The sequence below is a fragment of the Chiloscyllium plagiosum genome, chromosome 4 (assembly GCF_004010195.1).
Source record: "Chiloscyllium plagiosum isolate BGI_BamShark_2017 chromosome 4, ASM401019v2, whole genome shotgun sequence".
In the NCBI taxonomy this organism is placed as follows: Eukaryota; Metazoa; Chordata; class Chondrichthyes; order Orectolobiformes; family Hemiscylliidae; genus Chiloscyllium; species Chiloscyllium plagiosum.
In genome coordinates, this window is record NC_057713.1 from 69,921,750 (window position 1) to 69,940,686 (window position 18,937).

General features: G+C 42.0%; 1 protein-coding gene across 8 annotated transcripts in view; it reads right to left on the reverse strand.

Annotated features, from left to right (window-relative positions):
- The window catches only part of LOC122549113 (oxidation resistance protein 1-like), a 477,033-nt gene that overhangs the window by 114,851 nt on the left and 343,245 nt on the right, over window positions 1-18,937 (reverse strand). For all 8 annotated transcript variants that reach the window (XM_043688398.1, XM_043688399.1, XM_043688400.1 and 5 more), the window contains one exon: window positions 13,306-13,388. In XM_043688398.1, the coding sequence (XP_043544333.1) occupies window positions 13,306-13,388 (83 nt within the window). The remainder of the gene's footprint in view (window positions 1-13,305; window positions 13,389-18,937) is intronic.

The following is an 18,937-nucleotide window of genomic DNA, read 5'->3' on the forward strand; positions in this document are numbered from 1 at the left end:
CGCTCTTCCTCCAGGCGTCGTGTGGCCAGAGTCTGGCGATGGAGGCGGCCAAGGACCTGCATGTCCTTGGTGGAGTAGGAGGGGGGGTTAAAGTGTTCAGCCACGGGACGGTTGGTGCGGGTATCCCAGAGGTGCTCCCTGAAACGTTCCGCAAGTAGGCGGCCTGTCTCCTCAATGTAGGAGACACTGTTGCCCATCTTCATTGTGGTCTGAGAGTCAAGAAATCAAAGATCCAGTTGCAGAGGACAAAGCAGGGAGCTAGGTGAGGGTGCAGCAGCTCTATAAAGCCATGGTTAGATTACCACACTTAGAATATTGTGTTCAGCTCTGGTTACCTCGTTCCAAGAAAGATGTGGAAAGTTTAGAGAGGGTGCAGAGGGGATTTATCAGGATGTTGCCTGAACTGGAGGGTGTGTCTTATGATGAAAGGTTGAGGAAGCTTGGGCTTTTCTCACTGGAGAAAAGGAGGATTAGAGGTAACTTGAAAGAGGTGTAGATGTTCAGAGGCATAGATAAGAGTGGATAGCCAGAGACATTTTCCCATAGCTGAAATGGCTATCATTAGGGTGCATAATTTTCAGGTAATTGGAACAAGGTTTAGGGAGATGTCAGAGGTTGGTTCTTTGGTGGGTGCGTGGAATGCACTGCCAACAGTGGTAGTAGAGTCATTAGGGACATTTAAATGACTCTTGATCAGAAGAAGGAAGATAGTATAATGAAGGGTATGTTAGTAGGATAAAAGGCTTGCATAACATTGAGGGCTGAAGGGCCTGTACGGTGCTGTACTGTTCTAACAGCAGTGTTCCATTATGTAATATAAGTTTACAGAATCCAGTGAAAAGTGGTGAAGTGGTGGTTGGAATAATACAGAAATTCTTGATTCTGGAAATACAGTTTATCCTTCGTAATGATATAGCTGGATCACAGATGGGACCGATGTCTTTGTAGTTGCAAAGGCAGTGTAACATCAGGCAACTATGGTGTTACAGGAATACTTACTGACTACAGCTCCGCCTTCAATACTATAATCCCAACCACACTAATCTCCAAACTCCTGGACCGAGCTCCCTGCTTCGTCCTCTGCATCTGGATCTTCAATTTCTTGACTCTCAGACCACAATGAAGATGGGCAACAGTATCTCTTCCATGACAATCCTCAACACTGGAAACCTGCAAGCTCGTGTACTCAGCCCCCTACTGTACTCCACGTACACTCGTAACTGTGTGGCCAAATGTCATCCAAACTCCATCTGCAAGTTCACTGATGACACTACCCTTGTAGGCCACATATAAAACAATGAGACAGAATACAGGAAAAAGACAGTGCTTGGTGGCTTGGTATAAACATAACAATCTGTCCCTAAACTGAAGAGCTGATCATCGACTTCAAAGAGGAGGAGGGCACACCTCTATCCACATCAATGGAGTGTAAGTGGAGATGGTTGAGAGTAGTGGCAATAACCTGGGCCACCTGTATTGATGCAATGTCAGGAAGGTACAATAATGACTCCTCTTATTCAGGAGGCTAAGGAAATTAGGCATGTCTACAAGGACTCTCACCAAGTTTTATTGATGCACCACAGAAAGCATTCTACCTGTATGCATGACTATTTGATATGCTAACTGCTTTGCCTCGGATCATAAGAAACTGCAGAAAATTGTGAACACAGCACAGACTATCATGCAAACCAACCTTCCATCTGCTGATTCCATATACACTTCTCGATGCATCTGAAAGCAGTCAACATGATCAAATATCTATTCAATCCCAGTTATAATCTCTTTCAACCTCCCCCATGAGGCAGAACTTACATAAGCGTAAACACATACCGACAGGTTCAAGAACAGTTTCTTCCCTGCTGTTATTAGACTTCTGAATGGACCTCTCAAAATTTCAAATCTAATGTTGATCTTACTTTTTGTGCATCCTCTTTTCAGTCCCAACTTTGCATTCCTTGCTTTGTTCAATCACCCTACGAACTTTGTATGTTATGATCGGCCTGTTTTGCATGCAAAACAGATTTTTTTCACTGTATTTAGATACATGTGACAATAATAGATCAAGTCACATCAAAGTATATACTGGGATTTTCCTGATGTCTGGTAACAAGGTCACCAAAGCCACAGGTTGAAGTAAGAGGAGAAAACAAGGAATAAAGAGACGAAGTTGAAGTTCCAATTATCAGAAACTATGTTTAATCAGTATTTGAGAGAAAACAAGAACAATTATCTGAATTATAACAAATGAAAAAACTAAAGCAGTTCTATCAAAAAGCACACAGAAGAATCTGTGTGTATCCCAGAATCTTACTATCTTGACAATCAAGTTATAAGGAGGAAATGGAGACCATGACATATTCAGGCAAATGGAAAATAGGCTGAGGTTCATCAAGTTGTATTGCCGAATGGTTACAGAAAGGTGATGTTGCAGGTAGATGTGAACTACCAGCAGAAGTCATTTAGGAGTAAGGAAAACTCAAGCCAAAATACAAAAACAATTTTAATTAGCCTGGACTGTATAATCGGTGAATTTTGCCGGGCATGTCTTACATGTCAAATATGGGAAAAACCCTCAAGCAGTGATAAAACCAACACCCTTAATATCTCTTCCCACATTTGAGGATCCTCTCAGAAGAGTCTTGTTTGATCGTGTAAGACCAATACCTAAAATAAAAAGTGGGTATCAGTATTTGTTGACCATAATGGATATGTCTACTATATTTCCAGAGGCTATCATGACTAAATGAATGTTGGAAAGTTACTCAAATAGAGACTCCCCACAGAGATACAATCAGATCAGGGGTCAAATTTTAGAACATAGAACTTAGAAATGTACAACACAGAACAGGACTTTCAGCCCACGATGTTGTGCCGCGGATTATTCCTAATCTTAAAAAAAACCTAACCTATGCACCCCTCAATTCACTGCTACCCATGTGCATGTCCGGCAGTCACGTAAATGTTCCTAATGATTCTGCATCCACCACCACCGCTGGCAACCCTTTCCATGGATTCAAAACTCTATGCATAAAGAACCTTTCTTCTAAGATCTGAAAACTATGACCCCTCGTACCAGTCAATCGTGCCCTGGGGAAAACTTTCTGGCTATTGAGTCTATCCATACCTCTCATTACCTTGTATACCTCGATCAGGTCACCTTCCTCCTCCTCTCCAGCGAGAGGAGTCTGAGCTTAGTCAACCCTCTCTTTATAAGACAAGCCCTCCAGTCCAGGCAGCATCCTGCTAAACCTTCCTTGCACTGTGTCCAAAGCCTCTGTATCTTTCCTATAATAAGGCAACCAGAACAAGACAATATTCCAAGTGTGGTCTCACCAGGGTCTTGTACAGCTGCAGCAAAATCTTGCAGCTCTTAAATTGGATCCCCCTGTTAATGAAAGCCAAAACACCATATGCTTTCTTCACAACCCTATCCACTTGGGTGGCAACTTTGAGGGATCTGTGCACTTGAACACCAAGATCCCGCTGTTCCTCCACACTGCCAAGAATCCTGTCTTTGATTCTATATTCAGCATTCTAGTTCGACCCTCCAAAAAGCATCGCTTTGCATTTATCCAAGTTGAACTCCATCTGCCATTTCTCAGCCCAGCTCTGCATCCTGTATGTTGCGCTGCAACCTGCAGTTGCCACAATCGACAACAACTCCAACCTTTGTGTCATCTGCAAATTTACTAATCTACCCTTCAACCTCCTCATCCAAGTCATTTCTAAAAACTACAAAGAGCAGAGGCCCAAGAACAGAGCCCTGCGGGATACCACTCAACACTGACCTCCAGGCAGATTACTTGCCATTTACAACCACTCTCTGCCTTTTGTCAGCCAACCAATTCCGAATCCAGACAGCCAAATCTCCCTGTATCCCATACTTCCTGACTTTATGAATGAGCCTACCATGGGGAACCTTATCAAATGCATTGAGGTCCACATACACCACATCCACTGCTTGACCTTCGTCACCTCAAAGAACTCAATGAGATTAGAAAGGCATGACCTGTCCCTCACAAAGCCATGCTGACTGCCTTTAATCACACTATGCTTTTCCAAATAGTCATAAATCTTTTCCCTCGGAATTCTTTCCAAAATCTTGCTGACCACAGACGCAAGACTGACTGGTCTGTAATTGCCAGGGATTTCTCTACTCCCCTTCTTGAAAAGAGGAACAACATTCACCTCCCTCCACTCTGGTACCACTCCCGTGGAGAGTGAGGAAGCAAAGATCTTCTCCAGTGGCTTAGTAACCTCCTTTCCCGCTTCCCGGAGCAGCCTACGATAAATCTGGTCTGGCACGAGAGACTTATCTATCATACTGTTTGCCAAAATTTCTAGCACATCAACTTAATCAATCTTGATCTGTTCAAGCCTGTTTCCTAGCTCCTTTAGTTCTCATTCACAACAAGGTCCCCACCGAAGCAAAAAACTCAGTTAGGGCTGCCCCTATCTGCTCAGGCTCCACGCACAAGTTCCCTACGCTATCCCTGACCAGCCCAACCTTCTCCCTGATCATTCTCTTATTCCTCACGTATGAGTAAAACGTCTTTGAGTTCTCCCTAATCCTTCCTGCCAAGCCTTTTTCGTGCCCCCTCCTGGCTCTCCTCAGTCCAATTCTGAGCTCCTTTCTAGTAAACCTATAATCCTCTAAAGCTGTGCTCGATCCTTGCTTCCTCCATCTTACGTAAGCTGCCTTCTTCCTTTTGTCAAGAAGCTCCTCTGTTCTCATCATCCAAGGCTATTTGACATTACCTCTGCTTGCATGTCTCAGAGGAACAAATTTGTGCATTACTCGCAACAACTGCTCCTTAAACAGCCTCCACACGTCCGTTGTGCCCTTTCTGTGGAACAATTGCTCCCAATCTGTACTTCCCAACTCCAGTCCGATAGTGTCAGTTTCCTTTTCCCCAAGTAAATATCTTCTCTTGGTAACTGCTCCTTTCCCTCTCCAAGGCTATGTTAAATGTGAGGCAGTTGGGGTCACTGTCACCAAAGTGTCCTCCCACTGCGAGGTATGACACCTGTCCTGGCTCATTGCCAAGCACCAAATCTAAAATGGCCTCTCCCCTTGTCAGCCTGTCTACATACTGAGTAAGGAAACCCTCCTGAACACACCTGACAAAGATGGCTCCATCCAAACCATCTGCACTAAGGAGGTTCCAGTCAATATTAGGAAAGTTGAAGTCATTTTGCATCTATATTATGAATAGTTTGGAAATAAAACCATTAAAATCCACTGCATACCATCCAGCATTACAGAGAGGAAAAGAACGGTGGCATCAAACTTTAACAGCCATCTTAATGGCTTATAGTCAAGACTAGCTAGAGTGTTGTGATAAAGGAATTCCATTTGTACTTTTTGTAATTAGGAATGCACCAAATCAATCTAACCAAATTCAGTCCACTTAAATTACTTTTTGGACATGAGATCAGAGGACCATTGACATTAAGAAAAAAACAGGTAAATCAGAATTCAGGGACCACATATTTGGATTACATGTCAAATTTTAAGGCAACATTAGATAGAGCTGGTGAGTTGGCTAGATACCATTTGAAAGTAGTACAGCATCAAGAAGCAGACAAAAAAAAATCAAAAGTTTTATTAATACAGATAAAGTGTTAGTGTTACATGCAGTGGTAGATAAACCTTTAAAGGCAAGGTTTATAGGGCCTTATCAAATCAAAAGGAAACTGAATGAGGTGAATTAATCACTAAGAATGCCAGATAGAATGAAATCTCTCTGCCATGTGAATATGCTCAAAATATATTTTGAAAGGAAAGGAAACCAAAAGAAGAATGTAGTACTGGTTACAGTGTGAAAAACCAAGTTCAGATGATTCTGAGTTGGACACGCCTCTAAGTAAATTGGACAATGAGGCAGTCCTCAAAAATTGAGATTAATTAGTGAATTATCTTCCAGAGGAAAATTGAAATGGCCTGAAAGTGTTATTATAATCACATGGGGAGAGATGAGGGAATAAGCTGGGAAATAATAACCTGATTATGCATGATGTGGATATAGGAACTGCTCCAATTAAGTAGCATCCTTGTTGACTTAAACATCTGAAGTTGGCAAAAACTCAGAGAGATTGACCACATGCTCAAAGACAACACAATCGAAGTGAGTTGCAAAAAAAAAGGTGGAGCTCACTCAATCATTGGGTACCATTACCATGTGTAGACCAATCACAAAGCCAATGAAGTTACAAAATCTGATTCCAATCCTATTCCACATTTGGGAGACTGAATTGAGAAGATGGGACAAGGATCTTATATTTCTAAATTAGGTTTACTCAGAATATCAGCAGGTGTCTTTATCCAAGAGACTAAAGGAAATTTTGTGACACCAAATGGACTGGATAAATTTAAAGTCATGGCTTTTGATATGAAAAATGCACCAGTTACATTTCAAAGACTAAACAATAAAGTCATTTTGGGATTACTCATTTGTGTGGTATACATCGATGATCTGCTGATTTTTAATCATACATAGAAGGAACATTTGGAGCATTGATCAACTTGGGCAGATAGGATTGATGATAAACCCAAGAGCGAGTTCGCAAAAGCCCAAGTCACTTTTCCTGGTCACGTCATTGGACATGGACAAATGGCCCCATGGGATGTGAAAACAAAGGTTATTGGGGAATTTCCATACAATTAATGAAGAGGGAAGCACTACGATTCCTGGGACTGAGGATTTTTGTTGGAAGTTTATACCAAATTTCAGCAGTGAGGGTACTCCATTGATTGAATTGTTGAAAGAGGGCAGAAAATTTCAGTAGACGAAGGAATGTCAGAAGGCATTCGATGGCCTGAACCTGTATGGCTAACCAGTGTTAGCCACACCTAATTATGCAAAGCCAAAGTGGTTATCAATGTAAGTGATGTGGGTATTGGTGCTGTTGTCTTCCAAGACAACAAAGACCTATTGCGTATTTTCCAGAAAATTGAACAATCAGCAGCAGAAATAGTCCACAACTGACAATGAGATCTTGAGTTTAGTGTTATCATTGCAACTTTTCAACATTTCAAATGCCAGTAATGTGACTAAGACAATTATAGCCACTAATCATAAATTTAGTTGGAGCTTATTATTGCAGCCATTCAATTTGAAAATTAAACACATGGCAGGACGAGAGAATATAATTGCCAATGCGTTGCCATGACACTGACAACTGAAGATGGAGGTGTTTAGTGGCGATAAAAAAAGATTTAAAACGACTGTAGTTGTGAATGTTTGTATGCTTGGAGTCAATTTGTGTTGCACTGTACGAATAGTGTAAGGCTAAAGGTTTTTAAAGTCTTTGCATATTGATGGGTCATTTGTTTTTGGGGCGGGGGGGAGAGAGAGAGGTGTGATGATACTTTGGCTTTAAGCGGTGTATTTTGTCCTTTTTTTAAAAAAGGGATGTAAAAACGTTGAGACAGCAATGGTGAGCAGTGTGCTTAAATCCAAGAAATTAAATAGTTTGAGGGGCCTTGGGCTTTTTTCCAAAAATATTAGAACAATAGAAGCAGCCTGAATGAGTGGGATCAAGCTCCCACAGAACCAGGATTCTTAGTTTTAGTTTCCTGCTATTGCTGGGGCCTTGAAGATAGGTGTGGAAGGTCTTATTGCTCTTTGTTACAGCTAAAAGCGAGGGTTCTCTTCCTGCTGCAACAATTATGTGTGAAACGATCTATTTTACTGAATTTGCATTTGCTTAAGTTGTGTTAATGGGATGTTATTGTATCGGAACAGTTATGCATAAAACTTTGTGAAGCATTTCAATTGAATTACACTTAAGCTAACTTATTGTTATTTTGTCTGATTTTAACTGTAATGTAAGAATAAAGTGTATTTTGCTTAAAGTTGAGTAGTTTGACCAATTAAATTGTATCTGCAACAAAAATTCTTATACTTATCATTAAAATAAGAAAATGTTCAGATCTATACTATCATCTTAATATATTCTTGAAGGGGGTTTGGTGTGGTCCATAACACAATCAATAAAATAGGGACACTGGAGAAAGACTTGCATTAAGTGACACATTAATACAAATTAACTTAATGAAATGTCACAAAGTATTTCACAGGAACATTAAAGACAAAACATTACACTGATCCACAGGAGACAGTGGGTTAGATAAACAAAAGCTTGGTTTAAATGGTTGGTTTTAGGAAGTGTTTGAGTGTGGAATGTATGGAGGAGAGGAAGAGAGGTGTGTGAATTTCTGAGTGGGGACGGGGTAAGGCAAGTGAAGGTTTGCTAGCAGCAGTGGAATAATTATAATTTGAAATGATCAAGAGGCCAAAATTATGTGAGTTCGGGTATCTCGGAGAAACGTGGGTTGGAGAAGATTAGAGATAGGGAAGGGCAAGGCCCTGGAGGAATTTGAGAACAAGGAATAGAACTTTAAATAATATAATGACATTGGTCGACTGGGAGTTGATGTTTGTCATTGTGCAGGGAGTTGAACTTGTTGTGAATTTAGGCTTGGAGAACAGTGTTTTAGATTACCTCAAACTTACAGAAGGTGGACTGTGGGAGAGCACCAGAAGTACATTGAAATGGTGCAGGCTAAAAATAACAGACATGAATTCAGAATTTCGTAGCAACAGGAGAGGGGCTGGGACAAAGTCAACCAAGTGGAAATAGCTCAGGAATGGAGTTCAGAGTGGCAACTGAAAACAATGGCTTAGAGTCTTCCCAATATTTAATTAGAGTAAATTTATGCTCATTCAGTGTAAGTTATCAGGTAAACAGAATCAGTTATTAAAAAACAATCTTAGATCACAAAATTAAATCAAACCTCTAGCAAGTTTAGATTAGTTTACTTACAGTGTGGAAACAGGCCCTTCGACCCAACAAGTCCACACCGACCCGCCGAAGCGTAACCCACCCATACACTTACCCCTTCACCTAACACTACAGGCAATTTAGCATAGCCAATTCACCTGACCTGCACATCTTTGGACTGTGCGAGGAAGTCGGAGCACCTGGAGGAAACCCACGCAGACACGGGGAGAACGTACAAACTCCACAGTCAGTCGCCTGAGGCGGCAAGTTCAGTGAGACAAAAACAGATTCAACTTATACTAAATCTTTCACCATCACAGATCATGCCAAAGCATTTAATATTTAAAGAACTACTTTGATTCAAATATCAAAGCCAATTTACACAAAACAAGACCACACAAACAGGAATGTAACATATCACCATGTCTTAATTAATCTTAACCTGTTTAAGAGCAGAGTTAAAATTGAATACAAGTGTTCCAAAACATAACATGGTGGAGCAAGTAAATGTACTGCAGATGTTTTATCTCTTGTTCAAGATGACAGAAAATAAATCACTTTTTTAAAGAAATATTCACTCCTGGGACATTACTGGCTGGTCAGCATTTTATTGCCCATCCCTAACTGCCCTCGAGAAGGCAGTAGTGTGTTGCTACTTAAACCACCGCATTCCACATGTTCTAGGCTAACCCACAATGCCTTGAAGGAGGGAATTCCAGGATTTTTGACTCAGCAAGTGAAGGAACAGTGACATATTTCCAAATCAGGATGGTGAGAATAGCTTGGAGGGCAACTAGTAGGTGGTGGCGTTCTCATGTACTGTTGTGCTTGCCCTTCCAGATGGAAATGGTCGTGGGTTTGGAAGGTGCTATCTGAGACACTGATGAATTTTTGCAGTGCATCTTGTAGATAACATGCACATCTGTTATTAACCGTTGATGGTGGAGGGAATGAATGTGGTGAATCAAATGAGATAACGAGAATCCAGAGAAAGTATATTCCTGTTAGGGTGAAAGGAAAGGCTGGTAGGCAGAGGGAATGCTGGATGACTAACGAAATTGAGGGTTTGGTTAAGACAAAGAAGGAAGCATATGTAAAGGTATAGACAGGATAGATCGAGTTTGTTGTTTTTATTTCTGACTTGGATGAGGAGGTTGAGGGGTGGGTTAGTAGATTTGCAGATGACACACAGGTTGGAGGTATTGTCAATTGTATAGAGGGCTACTGCAGGCTGCAGCACGATAGAGATAGGATGCAGAGCTGGGCTGAGAAATGGGAGATGAAGTTCAACCTGGATAAATGCGAAGTGATGTATTTTGGAAGGTCGAACGTGAATGCCGAATACAGGATTAAAGACAGGATTCTTGGCAGTGTGGAGGAACAGAGGGATCTGGGTGTGCAAGTACATAGATCCCTCAAAATTGCCACCCAAGTGGATAGGGTTGATCAGAAAGCATATGGTGTTTTGGCATTCATGAACAGGGGGATCGAGTTGAAGAGCCACGAGGTTTTGCTACACTCTTCAAATCCCTGGTGAGACCACACTTGGAATACTGTGTCCAGTTCTGGTCGCCCTACTATAGAAAAGATACAGAGGCTTTGGAGAGGGTGCAAAGAAGGTTTACCAGGATGCTGCCTGGAGGGCTTGCCTTACGAAGAAAGGCTGAATAAGCTCGGACATTAATGTTGGGAGAGAAGGAGGAAGAGAGGAGACATGATCGAGGTATAAAAGATAATGAGCGGAATAGAAAGAGTCAATAGCCAGAGACTTTTCCCCAGGGCAGATTTGATTGGTACCAGGAGTCAGAGGTAGAAGATATTAGGAGGAAGGTATAAAGGAGACGTCAGAGGCAGGTTTTTTACGCAGAGTTGTGAATGCATGGAATGCGTTGACAGCTGTGGTGGTGGAAGCAGAGTCATTGGGGAAATGTAAGCAATTGCTGAACATGCACATCGATAGTAGTGAGTTGAGGGGTGCTTTGGTTGAAAGTTACTATCTTTCACATTAGGATTAAACCTCGGCACAACATAGTGGGCCAAAGGGCCTGTTCTGTTCTGTATTTTCCTATGTTCTAATCCTTCGAAGAGTATAAAGGCAGTAGGAGTATACTTAAGAGGGAGTGCAAAAAGGGGACATGAGATAGCTTTGGCAAATAGAGTTAAGGAGAATCCAACGGGCTTTTACAAATACATTAAGGACAAAAGGGTAACTAGGGAGAGAATAGGGCCCCTCAAAGATCAGCAAGGTGGCCTTTGTGTGGAGCCGCAGAAAATGGAGGAGATACTAAAGGAGTATTTTGCATCAGTTTTTACTGTGGAAAAGAACATGGAAAATATAGAAAGTAGCAAAATAGATGGTGGCACTTTGTAAAATGTCCATATTACAAGAGGAGGAAGTGCTGGATGTCTTGAAATGCATAAAGGGGGACAAATCCTCAGGACCTGATCAGGTGTACCCTATAACTCTGTGGGAAGCTGGAGAAGTGATTGCTGGGCCTCTTGCTGAGATATTTACATCACCAATAGTGACAGTTGGAAGATTGGAAGTTGGCTAACATGGTGCCACTCTTTAAGAAGGGTGGTAGGGACAAACCAGGGAAATATAGACCAGTGAGCCTGACGTCGGTGGTGGGCAGGTTGTTGGAGGGAATCCTGAGGGACAGGATGTACATGTATTTGTAAAAGGTAAGGACTCAATAGGGATAGTCAACATGGCTTTGTGCATGGAAATACATGTCTCACAAACTTGATTGATATGGACTTCAGTAAGGTGTTCAGCAAGGTTCCCCCTGGGAGACTGGTTAGCAAGGTTAGATCTCTGGGAATAAAGGGAGAACTAGCCATTTGGATACAGAACTGGTTCAAAGGTAGAAGACAGAGGGTGGTGGTGGAGGGTTGTTTTTCAGACTGGAGGCCTGTGACCAGTGGAGTGCCACAAGGATCGGTGCAGGGTCCTCTACTTTTTGTCATTCACATAAATGATTTGGATGCGAGCATAAGAGATACAGTTAGTAAGTTTGCAGATGACACCAAAATTGGAGGTGTAGTGGACAACAAAGAGGGTTACCTCAGATTACAACAGGATCTTGACCAGATGGGCCAATGGGCCGAGAAGTGGTAAATGGAGTTTAATTCCGATAAATGCTAAGTGCTGATTTTGGGTAAGCAAATCTTAGCAGGACTTATACACTTAATGGTAAGGTCCTAGGGAATGTTGCTGAACAAAGAGACCTTGGAGTGCAGGTTCATAGCTCCTTGAAAGTGGAGTCGCTGGCAGATAGGATAGTGAAGGAGGAGTTTGGTATGCTTTATTTTATTGGTCAGAGTATTGAGTACAGGAGTTGGGAGGTCATGTTGCGGCAGTACAAGACATTGGTTAGGCCACTGTTGGAATAGTGTGCGCAATTCTGGTCTCCTTCCTATCTGAAATATGTTGTGAAACTTGAAAGGGTTCAGCAAAGATTTACAAGGATGTTGCCAGGGTTGAAGGATTTGAGCTATGGGGAAAGACTGAACAGGCTGGGGCTGTTTTCCCTGAAGCATTGGAGGCTGAGGGATGACCGTATCAAGGTTTATAAAATTGAGGGGCATGGATAGGATAAATAGACAAAATCTTTTCCCTGAGGTGGGTGAGTACAGAACTAGAGGGTATAGGTTTAGGGCGAGAGCGGAAAGATATAAAAGGGACCGAAGGGGCAACCTTTTCACGCAGAGGGTGGTACGTGTATGGAATGAGCTGCCAGAGGAAGTGGTGCAGACTGGTACAATTGCAACATTTAAAAGGCACTTGGATGGGTATATGAATAGGAAGGGTTTAGAGGGAAATGGGCCAGGTGCTGGCAGGTGGGACTAGATTGGGTTGGCATGGACGGGTTGGACCGAAGGGTCTGTTTCCATGCTGTACATCTCTATGACTCTAAGTGGGCTGCTTTTGGAGTCCAAAACTAGAGCTCATAGGTTTAAATATGAGAGGGGAAAGATCTAAAAGGGACCTAAGGGGCAACTTTTTCACACAGGATATGGCGCTAGTATCATCGTGCAAAGAGGTGGTGGTGGGAGGCTGGTACAGTTGCAACATTTGTAAGGCATCTGGATGGGTTTAGAGGGATATGGGCCAAATGCTAGCAAATGGGACTAGATACATGCAGGATATCTGATCGGCACGGACAAGCTGGAGAGAACGGACAGTTTTTGTGGCCATATATCTCTGTGACTGCTGTTACCACAGGGTCAATCCTACAGAAACAAATAGGCTGCATTTTTGGCAAGGGTTGGCAATTTGGCAAAGGCTGCATGGGATGTTCCAGGGCTATTCTACAGAAGATAACTTTTTCAATGGGGTGTGCGTGGTGGTGGCCATCAAGGGTAGGGGCACTGTAAGGAGGGCTAATAGATCCACGACCAAAATGGGTCCCCCTCCATGCAATTTAACATCTCCCTAATTATAAACAATTCTCAAAAGGTGTAGAACTCTCAGGACCTATCCCGTAGCCAGTTGCCAATCTTGCTTTCACTCACTGTGTATTCAATGGTTCCTTTGGGCTTCTGGAAAGACATACGACGGACATCCTTTTTCTCCTGGGTTTTTTTCTGCTCAGGATCTGAAAGTAGAGGAGGCAATATATGAGTTAGATCCAGGTTTGCATCCTTTAGCTGCTCACATGCTTTTGCATCCAGTTTGTCCAAGGGATGAGTTCATTTTTCACTGGGCTCATAATCATAAGCAATGCTTCTCACTCCACAGTGATCATAAATTAAAACCTTCCCTCTCCTATCCTCTCATCCACTTGGGTCTCAGTTTAACCTTTAACCAGCGAATAAAGCAATACACATTCAGCATGCAGGGAGATCAATGAACATAGTTCATGGTTCACCTTCACAGTCAACTCATTTGAATCCATTCTTCATTTGCCAACTACTATCCCTACAGGTGAGTACTTATCTCTTACATAACTGAATTAAAGTTTGATCTTCCATACCAGGACATTTCATATCCTTGCACATTAGCCCACTAGTCCTTTCTAAATAGGTACAGCAAGCCTATTATCAACCCCGGCACCTATGGGACCAGGACTGTGCCGGTTGGTCAAATATTCCAGTTCATCAAGAAGTACACACAAAATAAAAACATATACTAGGTATTAGGAATGTAATGCAGGGGGTGTACATATCACACTTATACTTTATTTACTGCATAAATCATTTGAACAATAATGCAACATTGCCTTAAATAAAAAAATCTACTGGCAGAGTCTTCTCACTTAAACCCTTAACTACTTGGATATCGTGGAGATTGTGATAACACTGTACTGCATTTCAGGTGTTTTTTTCCTACTTTATCAAGTACATTTCATAATGTGCTGGCTAAAACAAAGTTTGTTGTATTACTATTATTAGGAAAAGTGAATTTCTTCACCATCATATAAATGCACAGTTGTTATTAATCATAATAAAAATGCTTAAATTCGTACGACTAGCAAGACTTAAAACAACCTAAACCTTATTTCTATGTTATCTTAAATGTTTTGCAACAAAATGGTTCAACAATACTGATTTCATGAAAAATATATGTTGTTACTTATGACCACAACAGCATAATGACAATGGCCCATGTTTCATCTCCAATATGAAGGACAACAGTGGCTCAATCACTACTACTCCTGTCTCTGAACCACAGAGTTTTATGTTCAGGTCTGAGATCAGGCTCGAAATAAACCATGTGAGAGAGTACTGAGGGACCACTATACGGTCAGGCTGTCACCTTTCAGAGGAGACACCAAACCAAGGCCTCAAATGCCTGCTCAGGTAGATACAAAAGATGCAACAGCACTATTTAAGAGCAAGGCCACTTTTCCCTCATGAATTGTGATAACATTTATCCCTCAATCAACATCACAAAAAACAAATTATCTGGTCATTAAATGGTGAAACACATGGAGATAAAAATATGTTGAGGTTGAATGACCTTCCTCAGAACTGATGGTGGTTTACATGAAGACAGGATGGGGAAAAGGGGGTAAGCAGTAAACAATAGGTGGGGTAGAACCTAAAGAGAGAGAACAGTTGGACAGAGGAAGGATTGGATAACAACCCAGCCAGGAGCGCGAATAGTTATTGATGGGGACAATTAGTGGCTAACAATGGGTTGTGTGTAATAGCAGACTATGTGATAACAAGCCTGGTGTATGGGGGTTGGGGTAAGGACATGGGAGCGCTCAAGCCTTAAAATTGTTGAAATCCATATGGAGTCTAGAAGGCTGCAGGTTTCCCAACTATGGGGGGTCAAAATTTGGGAGTACCATTCTTACTTTTGGAGGAGACATGTCTACTTTGCACCCCAAGGATCTGACTTATTACCGTCTCCTGATAAATGAATGAAAGAAATCTATGGGACGTGGGTGTTGCTAGCTGACCAGCATTTACTGTGTGGAGATGTCGATGTTGGCCTGGGGTAGACAAAGTCAGAAGTCACACGACGCCAGATTATAGTCAAATAGGTTATTTGAAATAAGCAGCTTTGGGCGTAACCCCTACACCTGACAAAGGAGCTGTGCTTCGAAAACTTCAGATTTCAAGTAAACCTATTGGACCATAACCTGGTGTGGTGTGACTTCAGCATTTATTGCTCTTTAGATGGTGGTGGCAAGTTGCCCTTTTGACCCTACGCTAGAGGTTGACCTACAATATCCTCAAGGAGGGAGGTTCAGGACTTTGACCTAGCAACAGTGGGTTAACTATGATGATATGGAATGGCGATCTATTTCCAAGTCAGGATGGTGAGTGGCTTGGAGTGGAACTTGAAGGTGGTAACGTTCCCACGTACCGGCTGTTCTTGTCCTTCGAGATGGAAGTGGACATGGTTTAGAAGGTGCTATCGGAGGATCTTTAGTGAATTTCTACAGTGGAACTTGTAGGTAGTACATACTGCTGCTGTTAAGTGGTTGAGGGAGTGAATGTTTTTAGATGTGGTGCTAATAAAGAAGGCTGCTTTGTCCTAGATGACATTAAGCTTAAAGTGTTGTTACAGCTACACCCATCCAGGCAAAGTGGAAAGTATTCCACCATACTCTTGACTTATGCCTTGTAGATGATGGATAGACTCTGGGAAGTCAGTTAGTGAGTCACTCACTGCAGTATTCTCAACCGCTGATCTACTGTTACAGACTGTGTTTATGTGGCAAGTCCAGTTGAGTTTCTGATCAATGGTAACCCGCAGGATGTTGATAGTGGAGGATTCAGTGATGGTAACACCATTGAATGTCATGGGGCTATGGTTAGATTTTGTGTTATGGTAATGATTACAGTGGCACAGTGGCTGATGCTCAAATTCCAGCTGATTAACTCCAAGTCAAAGCTTCTCAAACTGCAAAAAGTTGCTACTGATGTGGTCACTATGGATCATACCAGAATTCAGCAGCTCCCATATACTACATGTTCAATACATTGCCTTCCCAGCCACTTCTACTCTATTCTATTTAACTAACTATGATGTTAATAGCTGAAAACTTGAATTCCTTAACTGTCTTCTTCAGCTATAACAAAGTTTCTTGATTTAGGGTTTTAGTGGTGGTGGTGGGGGGGGGGGAATGGGGATGTTAAAAAGTAAACAATAGGTGGAGGTAGAGCCCAAAGACATAGAACACTTGAATAGACAAAGGGGCACAGGCTTGGAGGGATGAAGGGCCTATTCTTGTGCTAGATTGCTCTTTGCTCTAAACCACATGGCAATTAAAATAGACATGGAAGAAATACCCAGCAAATCACTTAACTGCTTACCTGTGGAACCACATTTTAAATCAAATAGTTGGAAATCAATGGAAGCATCTCTGCTGTCGCATTTTAAAAAATCTCCCTCATCACTTCTTTTCCCATGCAGGCAATCCTTGCTCTTTCTGAAAATGTTTTCACTGCTCACTCCTGCACTCACTCTCTCTCCTCTGAACTTCACAAAGTTGCTGACCCTACTCACTTGCTTCCACTCTTTGTGAAGCTGCTGTTTACTTGCAAGCAGCTCAGTTGAAAATTCTCAATGTGGGTTGTAAACTTTCACTTTCAACTTGCAACAAAAATCCTCACTGGCCTTCGAGCAGCAATGGCTGAGTTTCAATATCAGTTTTGAAAACTGACATAACAGTTGAATTTACAATAACAGCTCTTCCACAACACAAGGAAACTAACTAGTAAAGTGGATTAACTTAAGAGCATTGATCAGCAAATGAGAATATAATATTGTTGCAATCACCGAGACATGGCTGAAGGAAGAGCAGGACTGGCAGTTCAACATTCCAACATATAGAAGTTTCAAGTGGATGGGGTGGTGTGAGACACATAATAAGATCATTGCATTACTGATAAAAGAGACCATGGCAAAAGTAATGAGAGAGGATGTCTTTGAAGGCTCTTCAAATGAAACCATCTGAATGATCAGAAACAATAAATAGCGATCACTTTGCTGAGATGATGCTACAGGCCTCCTAAAAGTCAAAGGGTGACAGAAGAACAGATAGGTAGGCAAATCACAGAGAGCTGTCAGAGGAATAAGGTTATTGTGGGAGGGGATTTTAACTTTGTTAACATTAAATGGGATTGCCCTAGTGAATTTTTAAAGTGAATGCAGGAGAGCGTTAGTCTGACTAGTCTGACTAGAGATCGAGCAGTGCTACACCTTATCCTAGTAAGTGAAGGCAGTCAAGTTTTTATAAATGACTTAGATGAGGGGTGGGTTAGTAAATTTGCAGATGACACAAAGGTTGGAGGCGTTGTTGATAGTTGCTGCAGCTACTACAGGCTGCAGTACGACAGACAGGATGCAGAGCTGGGCTGAGAAATGGCAGATGGAGTTCAATGTGGATAAATGTGAAGTAATGCATCTTGGAAGGTTGAAATCGAATGCCAAATATAGGATTAAAGACAGGATTCTTGGCAGTGTGGAGGAACAGAGGGATCTGGGTGTGCAAGTACATAGATCCCTCAAAGTTGCCACCCAAGTGGATAGGGTTGTTAAAAAAGCATATGTCCAGTTCTGGTCACCCTACTATCGGAAAGATAGAGAGGCTTTGGAGAGGGTGCAAAGAAGGTTTACCAGGATGCTGCCTGGACTGGAGGGCTTGTCTTATGAAGAAAGGTTGAATAAGCTTGGACTTTTCTCTCTGGAGAGAAGGAGGAAGGGAGGAGACCTGATAGAGGTGTACAAAATAATGAGAGGAATAGATAGCGTCAATAGCCAAAGATTTTCCCCAGGGCAGGACTGACTGGTACGAGAAGTCATAGTTTGAAGATATTAGGAGGAAGGTATAAAGAAGACATCAGAGGTAGGTTCCTTATGCAGAGAGTTGTGAATGCATGGAATGCGTTGCCAGCTGTGGTGGTGGAAGCAGAGTCATTTAAGCGACTGCTGGACATGCACATGGATACTATGTTTTAAGTTACTATATTTTATATTAGGATTAAATCTCGCTACAACATCATGGGCCAAGGGGCCTGTTCTGTGCTGTGCTTTTCTATGTTCAATGTTCTAAGTGACTGAGATTTCATTTTGGGGATACTGATCATGACTCTAAGTTTCAAAATTTTCAGTACCAGAATTTGAAGAGTGGCAAATGTTATTCCCTTGTTCAAGAAAGGGAACAAGGATAATACTGGGAATTACAGACCAGTCAGTTTTATGTCGGCGTTGGACCAAGTATTAGAGAGGGTTCTAAGAGACAGGATTTTTGAGTTGAAAACACATTGTTGGATTAGAGAGAGTTTTGAGGAGGGGGCAGATCATGCTCTAAAGACTTATTGAATTCTTTGATGATGTGACATAACACATTGATGAAGGTAGAGCAGTGGATGTGGTGTATATGGATTTTAGCAAGGCATTTGTTAAGGTACACCATGGTAGGATCATTCAGAAAGTGAGGAGACATGGGATATAGAGAAATTTGGCTGTCTGGATGCAGAATTGGCTGGCTCATAGAAGACAGGGTGGAAGTAGATGCAAACCATTCAGCCTGGTGTTCGGTGACCAATGGTGAACCACAGGGTTCGGTTCTGAGACATCTGCGATTTGTGATGTTTACAAACGGCTTGGATGAGGAAGAGAAGGGTGGGTTAATAAGCTTGCTGATGACACGAAAGTTGGTGGAGTTGTGGATAGTGTCAAGGG